Here is a 24,252-nt window from a genome sequence, read left to right on the forward strand (position 1 = left end):
TGTCCTTGATCCATCACAGCTGATTTAAATGGATAAATTACCTTCTCAACATGTCTTGAAGTTCTCCAGAGGCCTGGTAATGAACTAATCATGTGAATCAGGTGTGTTGACCCAGGGTGAGATCTAAAGCCTGCAGGGACACCGGCCCTCGTGGACTGGGATTGGGGACCCCTGAATTAGATGGATCAGTGGAAGGGCCAGATGCAGCTCTCAGGTTCTGTGTCAGGCTGGATTTCTTTTATTATTTATTTAAGAGATACTGTGTGTAAAATGTCACCACTAGATGTCAGTATATTGCAGTCAATTGAATTCTGTTTCAAGTGCTTAATTGAAGCTAAGGTAGCGGCTGTGGGACAGACAACTCGTGTGAGTGGTTGAGGATTTCCTGACCTTTTCTGTTAGTAAACGCTGCTTTCTTGCTGCTGTTAGTTGCTGTTAGCCTGTTGGATCCTTGCACACTTGGCGAATACACTGTCATCACGTGAGAATCCATTGAAATAACTGACAACATCAGAATAAATAAACCCGTTCATGCACATTTTCATGTGTTAGAGCCCCAACCACTGTGTAGGTAATGAGACATGAGGTGGAAAGAGGATAGAGCAGTGGTGGAAGAGAAAAAGGTAGCCAATGTGCAAAGAAAATCTTTCAAAATATACAGAAATATGCGCTGGCTCAAGACTTTTTGTTTTATGATAAATTGTGTGTGTGTGTGTGTGTGTGTGTGTGTGTGTGTGTACACACACACACACACACACACACACACACACACACACGGTGTGTTAGCATACTAAAATTTGCTAACTTAAAATGGTGAATAAGATACTTTAAAGTAGGGCTGTATAATAACGTCCTTGTTGTAAAAGCCAACCTTTTTCTTACTTCAAACCAGCAGTTTGACTTAAATTCATTTCTACAACCATATTTTGTATTCTTTGCTAAGGTAGATTTAAATTTGAAATATGTATAGGTGTTCATTCTTATTTTTTTCTCTAATCGGATCATTTCTCCCAGTCGTTTAACTTGTAATAAGCGACCGTTTCACATTTCCATGTGAGACAAGCATTGATAACTGCATATGTGGTCACATTCATCAGTAATCTTCACTATTTGAGGTTTCTGCAGTCTCATTTCCTGCCATATTAGTTCATAATTTATCCATGTCTGTCTTCAATAAATACATTTAGGTGCTGGCTGAACTTTGAGCTTGGCTGAGGTGGGCGGAATGAAGATTTTAAAAAGTGGTTAAAAAGGACTCTGCTTTAACCAGAAAAATGTCCTAATGAAAGAGCTCTGGGCCAACAACCAGGAAGCAGTTTGAGGTCACAAGTTCAAGCTATTTCTGTGACTTCACTGTGAAGTGGTACAGCCAAACCTCAGACCCACTCTGCAATAAAAGCACTGATCCATCCTCTACCCAGTGCTAAACTCTTTCTGGTCTCATCCTGTTTGAAACATGCAGCAGGATGGCAGATGGTAAAAGTCCAGTGTTTGTTCAGCCAGGGGTCCCTGAATGCACCATGTCTTCACTGACATGAAGAAGACATGAGTCTATCTAGAGGGCTCAAATTAAGTGAGCTGAGACTGAACAACCGTCCTTAAATATTTCTACAACAAGTGTGGATATGAAAGCTTCTTGGTCATAGCATGTAACGTCCCATATGGAAAAGAAATAGTAAAAACTTATAAGTGATTACTCATGAAAGTGGCCACTTTCTCATTACCTTCATATATTGTTTTAGTAAGTATCCAAAACATACAAGTTTCATTATATAATTTTTCAAGGGATCTTATATCTGTTTTCACTCTTATATGCTTTTCATACAAGTTTCACACAAGACAGATACAAACTTTATAAGATTTATATATATCTTTTCCATATGGGGTAATTCTGAAATACCATTTAAAAGGTGAAGAATTCCCAGTGGATGAGCACTTGGTGACAACCTCTCTGTCTTCCTTTTCTCACCCCAACCGGTCGTGCCCAGGGCTGGACTGGGACAAAAATCGGCCCGGGCATTTTAACTAGAGACCGGCCCACCAGGTATTATAGGAAAAGTCATAAAGCCTTTGAATGAAAACAAACGCTGTTGTGACAGTGATGTACAATCTTGTTGGTATATGTATGATTTCTATACATTTTACGTCAGATAAAAACTTTGGTTGAAAGATTCAGATAATTATTTAATAAAAGCTAGAAATTTTAAATGAGAATAAGAAATAAAAGTATTTCTTTGTGCCCCCCTCTCCCTATTAATGCCCTACCTGCCCCCCTGGCAAAACTTTGCTAGACCCGCCCCTGCACAGTTACCAGCTGTCAGCTACTTAGAAAAGGATCCTGGTGTAAGTTGTCTCTCAGAAACCGTTCATAACGTCCCTTCAACTCATTTATGTCACCTAAAAGGTAAACCTGTTTCTCCATCACCTGTTCAGCTCTGATGATTCAGTAAGGACATCTCCTGGTTTCATCTTTATGTTTCCCTCTCACCACATATCCAAACCGACATCATGACCAGCAGCTTTACAGCTGTGGCTCCAGCAAACATCAGCTGATACTAGAAATTAATATGAAATAAATTCTAACAACAGCTGATCAAGCTTAAACGTACTGCTGTTGTTTAACGCGACATCCGCTGGTTTCCTCTTTCTGGCGCAAAGTGGGCGATAAACAAACAAGAGAGCCGATCAGCTGATCATTGATCAGTTTCATGATTGAAGCAGCAAAAGGAGAGGGAGGGGGAGAGAATGAGAGAAGAAGAGGCAGCTGTACAACGTAAAGACGCAGAATAATCTTAATGACCTTGTAGTACCATATCACCCTATTAGAGCACTTCGCTCTCGCTCTGCAGGCCTACTTGTTGTTCCTAGAGTATTTAAAAGTAGAATGGGAGGGAGAGCCTTCAGTTTTCAGGCCCCTCTTCTGTGGAACCAGCTTCCAGTTTGGATTCAGAAGACAGACACTATCTCTACTTTCAAGATTAGGCTTAAAACTTTCCTTTTTGCTAAAGCATATAGTTAGGGCTGGATCAGGTGACCCTGAATCCTCCCTTAGTTTGGGAGGATTCAGGGTGCAATACACATAGGCTGCCGGGGGATTCCCATGATGCATTGAGTTTTTCCTTTCCAGTCATCTTTCTCACTCACTATGTATTAACAGACCTCTCTGCATTGAATCATATCTGTTATTAACCTCTGTCTCTCTTCCACAGCATGTCTTTATCCTGTCTTCCTTCTCTCACCCCAACCGGTCGCAGCAGATGGCCCCTCCCTGAGCCTGGTTCTGCCGGAGGTTTCTTCCTGTTAAAAGGGAGTTTTTCCTTCCCACTGTTGCCAAAGTGCTTGCTCATAGGGGGTCATATGAATGTTGGGTTTTTCTCTGTATCTATGAAGCGCCTTGAGGCGACTTTTGTTGTGATTTGGCGCTATATAAATAAAATTGAATTGAATAACTCCAGCTATGTCTTTTTCTATTCTAGCTGAAGTCCGGGACAAACTGTGCTCCTTTTCAGCTCAATATGAAACTCATAATATTTTCTCTGAATACGGGACGATTCCGTTTTTTACAGGACAGTTGGCAACTCTACTAACTAACCTTATGAATAAAATAAAGTTCATTATCAGTAACATCATAGCACCCACCCAGCTGTATAGAAACTCCGTCATGCTAGCTAGTAGTACGAGTTATTGTACTAACTGACTCACTATTAGTGAAAAGTGTGGAAGGTCACTTTATTAATGGGTCTGTTTGAAATGGAGCAGCTAACTTTTGGATGCCCTCGTCTTTCTCCAGAGTAGGAGTCACAGGAGCTTCCAGTCAGCATCACCAATGACTTGTGTTGCTACCACATGGATTTAAAAAGAAAATAAAAAAGATATTTCCAGGATGGACACCATTTGCTAAAAATGTCTGTTTTTTAAATGCTTGCAGGTGTTCACAACATATTTTCCTAAGTGCTCCAATTTGTCCTCATTATTTATTTATTTTAACCATATAAGATATTGTGTAACTTTCTTGAGTAACATTGCATATTTACATGTGGGCTGTAATCCATAAATATTGTGACTACAGCTGCCTCTAGCAAAACATCTGTATTTAGAGCTATTTGCAGCTATTTTTTATTGCAAAAAGACATCTTTCCACCGATTCTGCCTTTATATACAAATCCATGGAAAAATGTCTTTATACCGCTTGATTGCTTGGATGCTCAAAAGTATTGAGTTTATGGAGGGAGGGTGTTGGATGTACACGGAACTCATATACACAGAGTGAGAGTGGGAAACTACACTGACCTTATTTTACCTTATTTTACCTGGAAAAATCTCAAGTTCTACTTAAAACAGTACAATGGCATAAGAGTTCACACCAGGTGTACATGATACACCTGGTGTGGGCGGGGGAGTGACTCCAGGGCGGGTGGACTAAATTCAATAGCTGCCACCCCACTGATTTCTATTTTGTCATTTCAGCTGCTCATCATTTATGCTCTCTAATGAAATTGCACATATAACCTATGTTTCCCTTCTTCTTCAAGGTACTGGTTGCAGTCCGGATTTGCTCTTTTTCCTATGTGCCATGTACGCGCCAATCTGTACTATTGACTTCCAGCATGAGCCAATCAAGCCCTGTAAGGCAGTGTGCGAGCGGGCGAAGCTCGGCTGTGAGCCGGTGATGAAGCGTTACAACCACAGCTGGCCCGACAACCTGGCCTGCAGCGAGCTGCCACTCTATGACCGTGGAGTCTGCATCTCTCCTGAGGCCATCGTCAAGGCAGACGGACCAGGTACACTCATTCGTTTGTATTATTGCTGTTATATGTGTGGCTGCCAATTTTGACCCGAGACAGCCTAATTCTGGAAATTGTTCTTATGTTTCTGTTTTGTTTTGTATTTTTGTTTTTTGTTTGTTTTTGTTTCACCATCACAAAAATGATGTTGACGTTGACAAAGATTATTAAAAAATCTTTTAAAAAAAGCACAAAATCCAAAGAGGGGGGGGGAAAAATATTAAGCAAGTAATCACCATTTTTATAACTAATAAGACCTATTTCCAATGCTAATGTTCATGCTGGTACTTGAAGGATGTCCTTCATTTAAAAGTGCAAGAGACAGTAAAAGGATGGTAACAGGAAGCTGTTCAGTGACTCTGGCTGACGTGCAGAAACATTAAAAACATCATAAACAACATTATAAAAAAAACCTTTAAAATCAGCTCCTTTTTAGAGGTCCTGAATGAAGGTGTGAGTGAGCATGACCAAATGATTGATTCAAATTTAAAATGTAATCTTTATTAAGCTTTTTGGACAGTGAACATCAGCTTGTGAATAAAAAGTTCATAAGATGATTATTTGAAGCCAGACACTGTTTAATTCATGTATTTGACCACTGAAGTAAAATGTAGCAGGCTCTAACCTCTTACTAATACCACATACCAGTGTCTGTCAGCATGACCAAAGACTGTGAAAGATGGATGTAGCTACAGTAACATGAGCCCCTGATTGCTTCTGCCATTGCCTTTTTAGTATTTTGAGACCAGATGTGATAAGAAAGGGGTGACTTTGATAACCCTGCCTTTCCAACACTTAGAATGACCAAAATTACAAAGTGGACATGACGTTTTATTCCATATCACTCAGAATGAGAGACTCAAACCATAAACTCAGAAAAGTGTTCATACAGGTCAGGGCTGATGCCAATTTTCCTGCAGATTTCTAAAACACCGACCCTTGTAGAAAAGAAGACAGATTTAAATTGCTTTGCATTGGTTTCTATTTTTCAGACCTGAAAGCTATGTCCGTCTTTCATAGTGTCTGTAGTAATGAAAGGACTATCTGCATTGGAAGGTTAGCCTTTTCACCAAAGATATTCTGAGTGTCTCCTCAGAATACAGATATTGCTTCACTATTGAGATTTTTCTGAATCAAAAAGAGCAAATATTTTTCTTTGTGAAGACAAAGAGGGAGCTTGTTCACGTGATGGCCCTTCATTGCTATTAAACACAAGCGTTTTTCAGTCTCACAGATTTGTAGCATTTGAGTTTAATTTAAAACATTGGGTTTTCATTATTTAACATAGTTTCAGGATATTTTTAGGAATTCTGTCAATTTCAACACAACTTTTGATTTTGAATGTGTAATTAAGTAACAAAATGACTCTGCAGATTAGTGACATAAGTGCCATAAAGAGCAGCTATGTTCCATGACCAGCAGATGTGGCTGGTTCTGCTGGAGGTTTCTTCCTGATAAAAGGGAGTTTTGTCTTCTACTGTCACCAAAGTGTTTATTCATAAGGGGTTCATCTGATTGTTGGGGTTTCTCCATGTTATTGTAGGTTTACAATAGTACAATATATATACATTGGCAATAACCATAGCAAAGGTGATCCACATAAATAATACCATGTATGATATCTTTAAGAGTGAATTATGACAACATGAAAATGACTCGTACTCCAGTTCTTGCATAGTAAAACCAGTGACATCTTAAATGGTATGAACTGCACTCTTTCTTTTTTTCCTCCCGAGAGTCTCAACATGGAGGCTAACTCCGACGAGGATCGCTCACTGCAATTTTTAGTATATATCAGTGTTTTCTATCATGCTATACTACTCTCAGCAGTTTGTTTCTGCTCCCTCTCAGATAACATGAGTCATTCCCTGTCCAACTTCACTCCCACAGACTTTCTCAAAGAGCTCCTTGATACAGGAGGCCCACTCATTTTACACTCAATAAAACCCTCACTGTCCTCTGCTCCTTCAAACAGATCCAGGACCAGCAGGTCCAGAAAAAACCTTCATCTCAATCCCCTTGACCTCCATAACGATACACCCACATATCTCTGTTCTGCCCCAGCTTGGCTTGGCTCAGCGGGGCTTTGGGATTTTCCCTTGGTGTAATTTGTTGGTTTGCTGAGGTTCTGTCGGGGTGAATCATTTAAGTCATTCCAGTGATTTTCTGTGGGACTCTGGTCTGCATGTTGCTTTACAGAAGTATGTCTACAACTAGAAGCAGCTGCAGTTTTTCAGTGTATTGAAACACCAGCTCACAACCCCAGTTACCTTTGCACGCCTAGAGGTACATGGATGCAGGAGAACAGAGACTTGTACCATAAAGCTAATTCCCAGGTCATTATCAGTGTATTATGCTTTTCCCGTGATTGGATGCCACCCCACATAGCTCTTTTCCCTATCCTCTATTGATTTTTCGGTAGAGCTGCACATAAAGTGGTGTGGAAAGGTATTTGCCCCCTTCCAGATTTTTTTTTGTATGTTTGTCACACTTAAATGTTTCAGATCATCAAACACATTTAGATATTAGACAATGATGACATAAGAAAGCACAAAATGCAGTTTCTAAATTAAGGTGTTTATTATTAATGTGAAAAAGTGTGCAGCAGCAGCAACTCATCCAATAGGTCACAGAAGACCCCAGAACAGCATCCAAAGACCTGCAGGCCTCACTTGTCTCAGTAAATGTCAGCGTTCATGATTCCACCATAAGATAGAGACTGGGCAAAAATTGCCTGTGTGGGAGAGTTCCAAGACGAAAGCCACTGCTGAGCAAAGGAGCTTGTCTCAGCTATGCCAGAAAACATCTTGAGAAATTCCTCTGTGGACTGACGAGACAAAAGTTTAACTTTTTGGAAGGTGTCTGTCCCATTACATCTGGCGTAAAAAAGTAACAGAGCATTTCAGAAAAAGAACAACATACCAACAGTAAAATTTGGTGGTCATGGTGTGATGGTCTGAGGCTGTTTTGCTGCCTCAGGACTTGGTAGACTTGTTGTGGTAAATAAAACAATGCCGTCTACCAAAACATCCTAAAGGAGCAGAAGGTCCACCTCTGAATGGCTTAAGAAACACAAAACTAAGATTATGGAGTGGCCTAGTCAATGTCTTGACCTGAATCTGATTGAGATTCTGTGATGTGAGCTTAAAAAGGTGGTTCATATACAGGGAGTGCAGAATTATTAGGCAAATGAGTATTTTGTCCACATCATCCTCTTCATCAGAATCAGAATCAGAATGGGGTTTATTGCCAAATGTTGAGCAGGTTTACAACATTAGGAAATTGCTGCGGTGCTTCAGTGCAAACATGCTGTCATAAATATCACTTAAATAGACATGGAAAAAAATAAAAGTAGGGATAAGAATTAAAAGTGCTACGTGGAAAGATATGTGCATGAGATATACATGAGATATATACATGAGAATAAGAATTAAGAGTGCTACGTTGAAAGATATATACATGAGTGCAGGTGGTGATCAGTGCCAAACATAGAATGATGCAGTTACACAGCGTAGGGTCATGTGTTAGTGGTGGGAACAGTCATATGGTTATTGTTCATGTGTCCAACAGCAGAGGGGAAGAAACTGTTCTTATGGCGAGAGGTTCTGGTGCGAATGGACCGGAGCCTCCTGCCTGAGGGGAGCAGGTCAAACAGACTGTGTCCAGGGTGAGAAGGGTCAGCTGAGATCCGAGCTGCACGCCGCAATGTCCTGGAGGTGTACAGGTCCTGCAAAGATGGGAGTCTGCAGCCAATCACCTTCTCAGCAGAGCGCACAACACGCTGCAGTCTCTGTTTGTCCCTGATAGTGGCTCCAGCGTACCACACGGTGATGGAGGAGGTGAGGATGGACTCGATGATTGCAGTGTAGAACTGCATCATCGTCCGTGTTGGCAGGTTGAATTTCTTCAGCTGCCTCAGGAAGTACATCCTCTGCTGGGCTTTCTTGATGACGGAGGTGATGGTGGACTCCCACTTCAGGTCCTGGGTGATGGTGGTACCCAGGAAGCGGAATGAGTCCACAGAGGTGATGGGGGTGTCAGTCAGGATGATGGGGGGGAGTGGGGCTGTGTGCTTCCTGAAGTCCACAATAATCTCCACTGTCTTCTGGGCATTCAGCACCAGGTTGTTGTGGCTGCACCAGGACACCAGACGTTCAACCTCCCTCCTGTAGGCAGACTCGTCCCCGTCCGAGATGAGTCCAATAACGGTGGTGTCATCTGCAAACTTGATTAGCTTGACAGACTGGTGGGTGGAGGTGCAGCAGTTGGTGTACAGGGAGAAGAGCAGAGGAGAAAGAACACAGCCCTGAGGGGAGCCGGTGCTGATGGTCCGGGAGTCCGAGACATTCTTTCCCAGCTTCACATGCTGCTTCCTGTCCGTCAGGAAGTCAGTGATCCACCGGCAGATGGGATCAGGCACATTCATCTGGGAAAGCTTGTCTCGGAGATGGTCTGGAAGGATGGTGTTGAAGGCAGAGCTGAAGTCCACAAACAGGATCCTGGCGTAGGTTCCTGGGGAGTCCAGATGCTGCAGGATGAAGTGTAGAGCCATGTTGATGGCGTCGTCTACATGCATGTTGTCTTACTCCAAGCTGTATAGGCTTGAAAGCCTACTACCAATTAAGCATATTAGGTGATGTGCATCGCTGTAATGAGAAGGGGTGTGGTCTAATGACATCAACACCCTATATCAGGTGTGCATAATTATTAGGCAACGTCCTTTCCTTTGGCAAAATGGGTCAAAAGAAGGACTTGACAGGCTCAGAAAAGTCAAAAATAGTGAGATATCTTGCAGAGGGATGCAGCAGTCTCAAAATTGCAAAGCTTCTGAAGCGTGATCATCGAACAATCAAGCGTTTCATTCAAAATAGTCAACAGGGTCGCAAGAAGCGTGTGGAAAAACCAAGGCGCAAAATAACTGCCCATGAACTGAGAAAAGTCAAGCGTGCAGCTGCCAAGATGCCACTTGCCACCAGTTTGGCCATATTTCAGAGCTGCAACATCACTGGAGTGCCCAAAAGCACAAGGTGTGCAATACTCAGAGACATGGCCAAGGTAAGAAAGGCTGAAAGACGACCACCACTGAACAAGACACACAAGCTGAAACGTCAAGACTGGGCCAAGAAATATCTCAAGACTGGTTTTTCTAAGGTTTTATGGACTGATGAAATGAGAGTGAGTCTTGATGGGCCAGATAGATGGGCCCGTGGCTGGATTGGTAAAGGGCAGAGAGCTCCAGTCCGACTCAGACGCCAGCAAGGTGGAGGTGGAGTACTGGTTTGGGCTGGTATCATCAAAGATGAGCTTGTGGGGCCTTTTCGGGTTGAGATTTACAAGGAGGGAAAACAGTACACCTCTCTGAACAGTGTCTGGGAGGCTGTGGTTGCTGCTGCACGCAATGTTGATGGTGAACAGATCAAAACACTGACAGAATCCATGGATGGCAGGCTTTTGAGTGTCCTTGCAAAGAAAGGTGGCTATATTGGTCGCTGATTTGTTTTTGTTTTGTTTTTGCATGTCAGAAATGTATATTTGTGAATGTGGAGATGTTATATTGGTTTCACTGGTAAAAATAAATAATTGAAATGGGTATACAGGTATATTTGTTTTTTGTTAAGTTGCCTAATAATTATGCACAGTAATAGTCACCTGCACACACAGATATCCCCCTAAAATAGCTAAAACTAAAAACAAACTAAAAACTACTTCCAAAAACATTCAGCTTTGATATTAATGAGTTTTTTGGGTTCATTGAGAACATGGTTGTTGTTCAATAATAAAATTATTCCTCAAAAATACAACTTGCCTAATAATTCTGCACTCCCTGTAGACTTATATAGATGTAGCACAGCAGCCGCCAGGGTGGCATACTTTCTGTGCAGAACTGTAAACTGTAAAAAATTGGTAACTGCAATACATATCTCTGTATTGGCAGTTGTCTGGCCAATCTGGCTAAGGCATTTAGGCAGTTTTTAAGTCTGATCTCTTTAAGTTCACCTCCTCCAGAGCAGTTAAATGCCACACCACAGGCTAATGTGCTAATCTGCCATAATGATCTAGTTTTTACAATATCAGGGGGAAAAGGAGAAACAAAAATGACTGGCCAAATAACCTTGTTGGTTTTTTTTGTTTGTTTGTTTGTTTGGGGGGGGGGGGGGTGCAGAAACCCTGCAGATAGAAAGTTATTGTAGCATCTCAGGTCTGTATTAAGAACCTGGCTTATCGATACAGATGCCAAGGCTAAAGCCTGTTTTTACAGAGCAACTTTGGAAGTTTCTGAAACATTGACGTTTTCCACAGTTGCTCTTTCTGATGAGATAGATGGATGAAAATGTTCAGTTTGGTTTATAGAAGGGTGCTGCCCGTATGTACCTTGCAGGAGGCAGCATTTATAAATAAAAAGATGATAATAATAAAGAAATCCAAAGTCCCACATATCTCCAAAGTTAATTTTCCCTCCTTCTGGACCTTTTCCCACAACCTCCAGGACAGTCTAACCATCCATTTTGCCCAGGTCCAGATCACAATGGTAACAGTGATCACAAGCTTCTTGTTGAAAATATTTTTCTGGTCAGGTGGGACGCAAATTTCCAGCCTCTTCTTCCAGTTGAATATCACTACAAAACCCCCTACTTGAAGCAACCTCTACTGGCTTCTTTCTGTGTAAAGGGAGGAAATTTCGCTTTACACATGTAACAGATGTCTGACTCAAAGGGTAAGCAAAACAAACTGAGGGCTATTCACTTTAGTCGACGGTGCCTTGGTTAAAAGGTTAAGGCTTGAGGATATATGCAATGCTGTTGGTATTCATACACTATAAATAATGTTGCTCTTGGAACTTTTATTGCAACTGACTAATCACATTGTGGTGATGTCATAGCTTTGCAACTAGGCAAAAAAGACCAAAATCTGCTCCCACAACAGCTTTAGAAAGTCGATGAGAGACGATAATGTGCAACAAAGTCGGTGTAGGAAGCGGACTGAGATGGACATTCAAACTGCAGTTCATGTCATGTGACAACCAATGGGGTAATGATGACTTAGGTTTAGGTATAAAGTTGTCATCGTCATAATAATAGTTGTTGTTATTGTCATTGTTTTTACAATTTCTATTTTTTTTTTCAGTTTCATAAAAATATACTTTTGTGAAAAGGTTCATTAAAATCCAAACTGTCTTTCAGTGCTTTCTCAAAAGCTTTTGAAAGTAAACTTCCCCTGTTGGTTCTGAAGCAACATTAACAAAATTATGATGCTTCTAAAACACACACACAAAAGGAAAAACTCCCTTTTTAACAGAAAGAAACCTCTCTGCTTGGGGGTGAAGTAGTGAATATCAAAGTCATAATGACTGTTCTGTGCAGTTTGTGCATTACTGACACTGCTCAATGATCCACCTGTTTGAGTTGTATTCCGATAAGACCACCATTTTTAATCACGAACCAAAAGAACAAGTTTCTTTCATTTCTGACTGCCATCTTTCTGATCCATAGATCCATACCACCAGGACCCAGCCAGGTGTAACCCAGGTAAGGCTAAACCTTAACATTTCCATTTTCTTAACATGGTCTGTATGTAAAATATCTTCCAGGGCCTAAAAAGCAAAGCCTTAAGCCTACAGGATGGTCAGTAGTGGGCAACACCTGAGGGTTGCAAAAAAACCCCAAAACATCTAGTCTTATGAAATCTGTGAAAATGACCCTTATATCTGTAAACACTTGGGTTTTGGGGCTCACAGTCTCATTCTGGGTCATTATTGAATAAAATCTTTACTAAATGTTATAAAAAAAAAATTTCATTCATCATGTCAGTATTACATCCAGCATTATCCAGGATATGATCATTAGTCAATGACTGCTTGTGTTAAAGAGTTCAGCTGTCACCCTCGATTTCTGTCTGATCCACCCCTCGTTCATCACATCAAGTTTCAAAACCTCAAGTTGGCTAAAGTAGAAAATAAAACTGACCTTGAGGCCTCACAACCAGATTACACCAAACGGTGATGAATTGGTGTGTGTGTGTGTGTGTGTGTGTGTGTGTGTGTGTGTGTGTGTGTGTGTGTGTGTGTGTGTGTGTGTGTGTGTGTGTGTGTGTGTGTGTGTGTGTGTGTGTGTGTGGAAACGACTGCATTTTTTTTCTGACCACTAGACTACCCGATGTCAGTAGTTGTCAAACGTTTTCTGCCGCACCTCAGAAGCTGGAAAATCTGACACACCAATTTTAAAATTAGTTCAACATGGGTAAAAGGTCAGCACAATGGGATCTAGATCTCTGTGTCCCACCCCAAAAGTTTGAAAACCACTGGTATGAATTAACTATGAACCTGTTAAAATACTTTACTAAAAAGCGTGTCTTTCCTGGGTTTGATTCCCCTGACAGAATCCAGTCCAGACTTCTCAATGGACTTTCACTGCAGAGGACCAGATGGAGGTAACTTCTGTCTAATGTTATTTATTTATTTATTAACCTTTATTTAACCAGGAAGATCCCATTGAGATTAAAAACCTCTTTTTCAAGGGAGACCTGGCCAAGATAGGCAGCAGCAGGTGTCTCAGAATTACAGAAATAGGGAACATAGATAAGAAGGCAGCAACCCAAGTATCGCCTTATATATAAAACTGTATAAATGAGAGTTCCTCCGACTTACCAAAGCAGGCCATCCTACCTGAGAGTATAACTCACAGTGGTGAGTCTGGTACAGTTAGTGATGAACCTCAGAGAAGCATGATACACAGAATCAACCATTCGAAGACATTGAGCAGAAGCATTCATATACAGTGGGGCAAAAAAGTATTTAGTCAGCCACCGATTGTGCAAGTTCCCCCACCTAAAATGATGACAGAGGTCAGTAATTTGCACCAGAGGTACACTTCAACTGTGAGAGACAGAATGTGAAAAAAAAATCCATGAATCCACATGGTAGGATTTGTAAAGAATTTATTCTTAAATCAGGGTGGAAAATAAGTATTTGGTCAATAACAAAAATACAACTCAATACTTTGTAACATAACCTTTGTTGGCAATAACAGAGGTCAAACGTTTACTATAGGTCTTTACCAGGTTTGCACACACAGTAGCTGGTATTTTGGCCCATTCCTCCATGCAGATCTTCTCGAGAGCAGTGATGTTTTGGGGCTGTCGCCGAGCAACACGGACTTTCAACTCCTGCCACAGATTTTCTATGGGGTCGAGGTCTGGAGACTGGCTAGGCCACTCCAGGACTTTCAAATGCTTCTTACGGAGCCACTCCTTTGTTGCCCGGGCGGTGTGTTTTGGATCATTGTCATGTTGGAAGACCCAGCCTCGTTTCATCTTCAAAGTTCTCACTGATGGAAGGAGGTTTTGGCTCAAAATCTCACGATACATGGCCCCATTCATTCTGTCCTTAACACGGATCAGTCGTCCTGTCCCCTTGGCAGAAAAACAGCCCCACCCCCATGCTTCACAGTAGGTATGGTGTTCTTGGGATGCAACTCAGTATTCTTCTTCCTCCAAACACGACGAGTTGAGTTTATACCAAAAAGTTCTACTTTGGTTTCATCTGACCACATGACATTCTCCCAATCCTCTGCTGTATCATCCATGTGCTCTCTGGCAAACTTCAGACGGGCCTGGACATGCACTGGCTTCAGCAGCGGTACACGTCTGGCACTGCGGGATTTGATTCCCTGCCGTTGTAGTGTGTTACTGATGGTGACCTTTGTTACTTTGGTCCCAGCTCTCTGCAGGTCATTCACCAGGTCCCCCCGTGTGGTTCTGGGATCTTTGCTCACCGTTCTCATGATCATTTTGACCCCACGGGATGAGATCTTGCGTGGAGCCCCAGATCGAGGGAGATTATCAGTGGTCTTGTATGTCTTCCATTTTCTGATGATTGCTCCCACAGTTGATTTTTTCACACCAAGCTGCTTGCCTATTGTAGATTCACTCTTCCCAGTCTGGTGCAGGTCTACAATACTTTTCCTGGTGTCCTTCGAAAACTCTTTGGTCTTGGCCATGGCGGAGTTTGGAGTCTGACTGTTTGAGGCTGTGGACAGGTGTCTTTTATACAGATGATGAGTTCAAACAGGTGCCATTCATACAGGTAACGAGTGGGGGACAGAAAAGCTTCTTACAGAAGACGTTACAGGTCTGTGAGAGCCAGAGATTTTCCTTGTTTGAGGTGACCAAATACTTATTTTCCACCCTAATTTACGTATAAATTATTTACAAATCCTACCATGTGAATTCATGGATTTTTTTTTTCACATTCTGACTCTCACAGTTGAAGTGTACCTCTGGTGCAAATTACTGACCTCTGTCATCATTTTAAGTGGGGGAACTTGCACAATCGGTGGCTGACTAAATACTTTTTTGCCCCACTGTATACACTCAACAAAAATATAAACGCAACACCTTTGTTACTGCTCCCATTCCCCATGGGATGGATGTAGAGACCTAAAATTCATTCCAGATACACAATATAACCATCCCTCCCAAACAGTGGTCACAAATCAGTCCAAATGTGTGGTAGTGGGCACATCTGCCATATTGAGATAATCCATCCCACCTCACAGGTGTGCCACATCAGGATGCTGATCTGACATCATGAGTAGTGCACAGGTGTACCTCAGACTGCCCACAACAAAAGGCCACCCTGGAATGTGCAGTTTTTTGCGCTATTGGGGGTCTGGGGACCCAGAACCGGTCAGTATCTGGTGTGACCACCATTTGCCTCATGCAGTGCAACACATCGTCGCATGGAGTCTATCAGATTGTCAATTGTGGCCTGTGGAATGTTGGTCCACTCCACTTCAATGGCTGTGCGAGGTTGTTGGATATTCGTGGGAACTGGTACACACTGTCGTATACGCCGGTCAAGCACATCCCGAACATGCTCAATGGGTGACATGTCCAGTGAGTATGCTGGCCATGCAAGAACTGGGACATTCTCAGCTGCCATCTGCCCTGAACAATGTGAACCATGATTCATCTGTGAAGCGCACACCTCTCCAACGTGCCAGACGCCATCGAATGTGAGCATTTGCCCACACAAGTCTGTTACGGCGACGAGCTGGAGTCAGGTCAAGACCCCGATGAGGACGACGGGCATGCAGTTGAGCGTCCCTGAGACGGTTTCTGACAGTTTTTGCAGAAATTGTTTGGTTGTGCAAACCAATTGTTCCAGCAGCTGTCTGGGTGGCTGGTCTCAGACGATCTTGGAGGTGAACCTGCTGGATGTGGAGGTCCTGGGCTGGTGTGGTTACACGAGGTCTGCGGTTGTGAGGCCGGTTGGATGTGCTGCCATATTCTCTGAAACGCCTGTGGAGACGGCTTATGGTTGAGAAATCAACATTCAATGCACGGGCGACAGATCTGGTTGACATTCCTGCTGTCAGCATGCCAGTTGCACGCTCCCTCATTGCTTGTGGCATCTGTGGCATTTTGCTGTGAGACAAAACTGCACATTCCAGGGTGGCCTTTTGTTGTGGGCAGTCTGAGGTACACCTGTGCACTACTCATGATGTCAGATCAGCATCCTGATGTGGCACACCTGTGAGGTGGGATGGATTATCTCAATATGGCAGATGTGCCCACTACCACACATTTGGACTGATTTGTGACCACTGTTTGGGAGGGATGGTTATATTGTGTATCTGGAATGAATTTTAGGTCTCTACATCCATCCCATGGGGAATGGGAGCAGTAACAAAGGTGTTGCGTTTATATTTTTGTTGAGTGTAGAATATCACCATAATCCAGCACAGGCAAGAATGTTGCAGCAACAAGCCGCTTCTTTGTATTAAAAGAGAAACACAACTTATTTTGAAAATAAAATCTCAATTTTAACTTCAGGTTTTTTACAAGATTCTCTACATGTGGTTTGAAGGTAAGCGAGTCATCAATTAAGATTCCCAGATATTTATAGGTGTGAACCAACTCTATTTTATTACCTTCAAGAGTGGTTACTGATGGGATTGTTTGGGCTCGTCTCCTTGATTTAGAAAACAACATGAGCTTTGTTTTGTCTGCGTTGAGAACAAGTTTAAGCTGAAGTAATGAGTGCTGGACAGCAGAAAAGGCTTTCTGCAAGGAGTCAATGGCTTGGACAAGAGTTGAACCACAGCTGTAAATAACTGTATCATCAGCATAGAAGTGCAAGTTTGCATCTGGCACATGTAGACTAAGATTGTTTACGTAAATGATAAATAGAAGGGGACCTAATACAGAACCCTGTGGCACACCATTGTGCACTGTAACAAAGTCAGAACATAGACCGTCAGATTTAATGCACTGAGTCCTGTTACTGAGGTAGTTTGAGAACCATGCCACTGCTCTCTCAGAGAGTCCTGACTGGAAGAGTCTAAGTTTTAAAATACAGTGATCAACAGTGTCAAATGCTTTTGACAAATCAATAAAAAGGGATGCACAGTGTTGTTTTTTATCAAGTGCAATAGTAATATCATTTACCACTCTAATTGCAGCTGTGATAGTACTGTGATTCTTCCTAAAGCCTGATTGATATTCAGATAAAATGGCATTGGTGTGTAAAAAGTCCTTTAACTGCTCACACACAAGAGCTTCAAGAACTTTGGCCAGCACAGATAGATTAGATATTGTCCGACCTTTGGTGTAGTTTACATCATTCTGCACCAGTGGTATTGATAATATTTATATTTGGCCCTGAGTGTAGCTTAATAGTTACAGTCAGACCACATTTGGCCAATTGGAAGTATAAAAATTGGTAACATGAGGCAACAGCTATGCTGGGTGCTGTCCAAATGGCCACGAAAGTAAACAAATTTGAATGTGTCATATCAGTCCATGTTTTAAGAACAACCAAATTCATAGATGCCCTCAGACAAGCAACAATCTTGAGTGGATTTAAACTTGCAACGATGATCTTTCTTGGCTCACTCAAATGTGGCATTGCAAATTTAACTGGGAAATGTGGATTTTTAAGATGGAGCTTGGAAGAAACTTTCCTTTGTCAGTGCTTATTTGAAAAGTTGTAATTTGTGTGTCCATAGATAGATGCAGATGTAAGTCAGTCAGAATGAATATGAGAACCTATGAGAAGAACAACTACAACTATGGTGAGTCATCTGAAGTTTTTGTTTAAAGTATTATTTTTATTTTCTTTTTTACACTTAATGTAAATGCATAATTTATTTGAGGTCACATTTTCATATATATGTGTGTATAATTTTACTGAGATACAAGTCAGATCGGATGCTCTGAGATGATTTTGGGATCTTGTTTTTCATGTTTAGTACCTGGAAAAGCCTATATTATGGAGAGAGAGTGTCATTTGTTGTTTAGCTTTCATCAGGTGGCTAATCTTGTATCATATTTGATGCTCAGATGCTATTGGTGACACTAATAATGAACCAGTGTCTTTAAAGTAATGTGATCTGAGTAATCCCATTGTTCCTTTTCACAAGTCTGTAAAATCAGTACTTGACTTGCTTTATACCTTAACCGCAAGAAGGTTTTTAACAACCTCGTACACAGATATTTTCTCCCTGAATATAAAAGTAAAACAATTCTGTGCTCCAACTAGAAATAAATTGGAGACAAAAATGCTTGAGGCCAGAAAGGCTTTTCCTGATGAATACAGCACGCAGGCTTGATTTGGCAAATCCAGCAGAGATTTCCATGTGGTCCTCACTAATGCTTTTGGCCACAAAATCCATTTGGGAAAGCTTTTAGATTTTTATTTTTTTCCAAGCAATCATTAAACAAGAGCCCACTTTCAAAACCGTCCGATATAATTGAAACAGAGAAGTTTAGTAAACCTGGTAGCATGCCAGAGTGCACAAGGTGGTCTTTATAAATCTTACTGCTTGCATTCTCCCTTTGCTAATTAACACTGATTCTGATATTACACTGGAATCCAACCTGCCGTGCTGGTTCTGCTTACTTCTCATCCATCTGTGTAGCTTCCATTTCCTCGTTTAGTGGCCTTTTTCTTTTTCTTCTTCTTCTTTTTTTTTTTTTTTTTGCTTTACAGTGATGTCTGTTTTTCTGCGTTAGTTGCATTCTTTGGTATGTTAACCCTGAGACTTCTGCATAGGTTTGTTTTTGTTAGGATGACAGTTTAGCAAATTCCGTGCTCTGGGCTGGTGCTGCTGGATGATTAATATATACATTTTTTATTTTACTTTTGAAGTGACGGGTTTGTAATCAGTAAGTCTAATAAACACGTTTTAATTGTGAAAAATAGGCCACAGGGCTTTTTGGAAGATCAGTTTCTTGACTGTCTCTCTATTAGCCTCATGTGTCAGCGCTTGAGATTTTCTAATGTGAGCATGTCAAGTCTTTTTTTTTTTTTTTTAAATAAAATAAAATGCACAACAGAAAAGTTGGGAACTTGTATATCATCAACATGCAAACACCACATATGTTGCATACTACATGCCAGTTGGAGTCCTGGTCATGTTAGCCCCTGATATATAATATTAAATATATCTTTAATAGTTTTGTAACATTTAGGTCAACTTACCCAAGTCATAGCTAGCTGTCTAACTGCCCTGAGCTGGTTATTTGTTTAGAAAGTGCAAATATCAGTTTTATATCTTTTGATTTGTACCATTATATGACTGTCTCCACTTGCATTTTGCTAGTGATAATGTTAGCAAAAATGATACAGTTAGCTAGCTAGCTATAACTTAGCCAGATTTGTACAGTGTAGCTATATTCCAATGTAAGATGGGTTGCAGTTGCTTTGATGCTAGTATTACAGTAGCTAACATTGGTAAAATGGCCTGTAAATGGCCTGTATTTATATAGAGCTTTACTAGTCCCGAAGTACCCCAAAGCGCTTTACATATCCAGTCATCCACCCATTCACACACACATTCACACACTGGTGATGGTACATTGTAGCCACAGCCACCCTGGGGCGCACTGACAGAGGCAAGGCTGCCGGACACTGGCGCCACATTAGCCAACATTAGGCAGAAAAACGATAGCTCAGCATTAGCATTGATATCCAAAGTCAAACTACCTTCCATAACTCAGGTTCCCCGGAGTTTAATTTTTTTTTTTTCAGGCAGACAGGCTTCATTAGTCAGTGTTTGAGTTTCTTGCTTGCTGACTTGGACAAATTGCTCAATGCCATTAGCTTCCTTACCCACGCTGTGCTGTCCAGTAAAGTTTTCACGAGTAAAATGTGGTATGCATGTGTTTAATAAGGTCTGGTACCAGGCCAAGAAAAATTTAATAATGATTCACACTTAAACCAGGAATTTAAAAAAACATAACAAAAGGGTGTGTTTTTATGGGTTGGTGCGCATTGGTAAGAGGAATTTCTGAATATCTCATATTCAGTTTCCATGCTGGTGCCTTTGTTCTGCAGTGATCAGAGCAAGGGTCAAGGACGTGAGGAATCGCGGTCTGGAGCCCACTGCTGTGGTGGACGTGAAGGAGGTGATCAAGTCTTCTCTGGTCAACATTCCCAAGATGACGCTGACACTCTACTACTCATCCTCCTGCCTGTGTCCTAAGCTGACTCCTGGAGAAGATTACATCATTATGGGCTACGAGGACGGTGAAACCTCAAAGTATGGGCAGTGGAAGATATAACTGATAATATAGTTATTGACAAGAAGAAGTTGGTAAGATAGAAGTCCAGAACTTGTTGAGACTGGGCCCGTGCTTTATCTAGAGAAAAATCTCACTCGTAGAACCAGTATGCTGTCAGACTTTCTGAGACAGCTTCCGATTGTCCCTTTGCTCTGCAGGGTGCTATTGTGATAAATTACTGATCACAGCCAAATGTTACTTTTTTCCTTTTTTTTTCAAAAAAGTCATATTTTAGTTTCTTCTTTTGCTAGCTGTTAAACTATGCCAAACATTGTTAAAATTTTGTCTTTGCAGGTTGCTCCTGATTGACAGGTCCATTGCTCAGAAGTGGAAGGATAGAATTGGCAGGAAGGTCAAGGTGCGTAGTTAAATATACCTGATTTTGGTTTTGGGTTAAAATAGAAAGTCTCTAGTGCTGACTGGTTTCAGACCCTTTGCTCTCAACTCTTTTCTTTTTTTTTCCCCATCTTCTGCCAACTATGAGCAAATTACTACTCAGGCAAAACTGAGTCAGCAATTTAAAATAAATCATCAGTTTTCTTTGGAACAGGCTTGCAGCTCTTGTTTTCTCACACTCTGAAGATTTGGCATTGTGACTGTGGTGAAACACGCGCCCATCATTGTCATTGCACATGGCAGCATGCACCGAAACTGCTCAGCGCACTGTAGTGTTGTTAATGTTTGAAATGTACCAGAGCAGGAGCATCGGGATTCCCCAGAGACTTAGAGGGAGATTTCAACAGTTGGAAAAACTGAACAGCTCTGCTGAAACCTTTTAAAAACAAAGATTCATGTTTTGCTTTGTTTTCTGTTTTTACTACCTTTTTTGTTTTCTTTGAACATGTATCATTTAGGGGAAGATTGCAGCAAGTTAGTCGCCATAGGCTTGAGCATAAATGATTACAATGCTGTCACACTTTGCGATCAGTGACTAATACATTGATTGTAGTACCCTCTCTAGAAAAGTAACATTGACAGCAATAGTGATCAATCCAATGGTGAAGAGCAGCAACCAAGGATCTTTATTAGGGATTGTATTTTTAGTTGCTTATTGTCTCCAAAGATGGGGCTGATCATCTTTCACTTTTCTGTCTTTCCTTCTGTCCAGAGATGGAACCAGATGCTGCACAGGAGAATTCAGAGTCGCCACTGAGATCTTCCGACTTTGTGTGCGTGTGACCGTGTGTGTGTAGATATTGCACTATTACAGGCTGTTGTAGCTGAATGTAGTTCATCTCTTCATCTGCCACTGTTTGAAGTCAGTTTTGTCATTTACTTCCTTTGCACAAACATCAATTAGTGTGTGTGTGTGTGTGTGTGTGTGTGTGTGTGTGTGTGTGTGTGTGTGTGTGTGTGTGTGTGTGTGTTCGTGTGTACGTGTGTGTGTGTGTTCGTGTGTATGTGTGTGTGTACACCTAAAGCACTCAGTTAAGAGGGAGGAGCTTAAAATTGCGTGCAGCCATGTACTTTTATTTTTTACTTTTTCCCCCTGCGGTGGCTGTGTTGGCTACACAGCTCCTCTTCATGGTTACAGTTTTTATCAATCCTGGATGTTGGCCATGTTACCATGGTGATGGGATGGACAACATTTGAATGATACGAAAGCCATTTGGACTTGGACATTTTGAATACATCTGTAGCCATGACCTGCCTTCCACTGAGCTCCTAAGAAAATGAAACGTGGATATCTGTGCTTTGTTCAGACAGCAGTGTGAGTAGAAAGCAGCAGAAACTTGTTTTCCTGAATATCATTAGATCCAGTTATCAATGGATTACTGAATGGGCCTCATGAGCACAGGTCACAGCCTTCTGTTTTGGCAAATTCCAACTTTAAAATCTGCAAAGAGCTTCAAAACAGTCACATAGATGTGTAAAAAGACAGTAAATGACTGCAAAGATATGGATAACAAGTTGAAGACTAACAACCATATAAAGAGATACAAATTATCAAAACTCTGTGTGGCACTGTTTTAAATAAAAGAAAAGCCCTTTTTAAAATTGCCTGTAAAATTCACATTTTGCAAATTTGTTAGACATGAATAACACATTTTTAAACATTTTGTAAAGCTTTTTATAACCGTTTTTTTAAAGCAGTTGTACGTAAAGAATAAAACCAAAAATCTTACTGCTTTGATATGGCATTCAGTATTATGATTTCTTGTTGGCTGATGGTTTACGTGGGCATTATGGGGGTGGGGGGCAGATGTAGGACATCAGTTCCATTATGCTTTTGTTTAACAAATGTTTATTCTCCCCTCAAATCTGACCAGCAAACATATTCTAACATGAATTTACTGTTTTGGTACCTGTTAAAAATTAGTACTATATTTGTGCGACCCACACCGTGACCAATAAAGACTTTTTTTTTTTTCTAAGTAAAATTTTAAATAGAAGAGGAATGTGACCGTAACTTAAAGAGAGAGTTCACCCCAAAATAAAATGGAATCCACCATATCACCGTGCATAAGGATGCCTGCGTCTGCTCGTGACAGGATGTAAACGCTGATGGCGTCACCCTCGTCAGAACTGTAGTGTTGGTAGTGTCAATGTTTCTATGTCTGATATATCCAAAACTGGACGTTCTGCACCAAAAATATTCATACATTTACATACACATCTCAGTACATGTGAAAGCCAACTGTGGGCCATAAAACCTTTTTTATATTTGCAAGGGGTCTTTCATCATTTGACTAAAAAAAATTATGAATATGTGATAAATTCATAAAATGACAGTCGCGAGTCAGAAAACACACACGATGGCAGACAAAAAGTCCTTAAATGTGTGCTTGTTGCATTTCTCTTAAATTCGGTAATATTAATCTGTATTACATGGATCCTGTATTGGTACATATCTCTTGTGGAGCACAAAAGCTCCACCAACATTATGTCCAAACCTATTTATGAAGGGCAGCCAATCAGAAGAAGGTGATCTTGAATGGCATGCGAAGGGAGCTAAAATAGACTGCACCAAGGCCAAGAAAAATAAGGATTATCTTGAGCTGAGAATCATCCAAAGCTAACTGAGTAGAATCCAAAAATATAATAAAAAAAAATCATGTTGGTAATGTTAGAAAACGGAATGGTTAACCAGTTTTAACATTTCTCGTTTAAAATTGTAGGTAGATATTAAAAAAGGGACTTTGTAACACGTTATTTTTGTTGCGACTAAACTCTAGGCTTTTATTGGAGTTCTCTGTGGACGCAGCCATTGACTTTGTGCAAGAGGCAAAGTAAAAACGTATTCCCATTATGATATTCACATACTATATACTGACATGTAGCACACATGAAGTGCATTACCTTGACATAATGTGCTGTTGGGTTGGCCACAAAATCTGGGGAATGGATATAATGATGATGAAGCATATAAAATAATGGCTTTTGCACAGATTGACAATAAAAATACTCTACTGTTGGTCGTGTGACCAAGGTAAGTTGGCGTCATTTGCCTTAAGCATTCCCTTTTGTGTGTGTGTTTTGTGGTTTTCTTCTCAGAGGAATGGCAGGCTTTGCAGACTTTTCCTTGGATGTTAATCTCTTACATCTGAAAAATGTATGAGCATCACCTCTACTTTTAAAGTCATTTGAAAAACTTTTTTTGTTGTTGTTGTCACAGCAGCCATCCAAACTGTTACCATTCCCACCTGTGCTGTCCCTACTCTGACAGATGTGATCAGTGAGCAAAGTCTTTTTCTTTTCTTTTTTTTTTTAATTGAACTGCAATTTGCTGCTGCTGCTGTCTGAACACAGCCTCAAATAAACAGTATTCTCATTATCGCACAGTAACTCTGTTCATGTAAACACACTAACACTCAGTGCCACACTACTCTGTACGAACACCCTGATATGTTGAATTCTGGACTTCTCGTAGCAGTGTGAACCATTAAACATTTAGACAAGATAA

The 24,252-nt window shown here is 41.0% G+C and overlaps 1 protein-coding gene across 1 annotated transcript in view; it reads left to right on the forward strand.

The window, feature by feature from the left end:
- The window catches only part of frzb (frizzled related protein), a 28,601-nt gene extending 4,349 nt beyond the window's left edge, over positions 1-24,252 (forward strand). Inside the window, exons 2-8 of the mRNA XM_014412523.4 lie at positions 4,533-4,781; positions 12,275-12,310; positions 13,161-13,211; positions 17,792-17,857; positions 20,122-20,326; positions 20,643-20,706; positions 21,457-24,252. Coding sequence (XP_014268009.1) covers positions 4,533-4,781; positions 12,275-12,310; positions 13,161-13,211; positions 17,792-17,857; positions 20,122-20,326; positions 20,643-20,706; positions 21,457-21,501 — 716 coding nt within the window. The 3' untranslated portion in view covers positions 21,502-24,252. The remainder of the gene's footprint in view (positions 1-4,532; positions 4,782-12,274; positions 12,311-13,160; positions 13,212-17,791; positions 17,858-20,121; positions 20,327-20,642; positions 20,707-21,456) is intronic.

This window comes from Maylandia zebra, linkage group LG16, assembly GCF_041146795.1.
Source record: "Maylandia zebra isolate NMK-2024a linkage group LG16, Mzebra_GT3a, whole genome shotgun sequence".
Taxonomy (NCBI): Eukaryota; Metazoa; Chordata; class Actinopteri; order Cichliformes; family Cichlidae; genus Maylandia; species Maylandia zebra.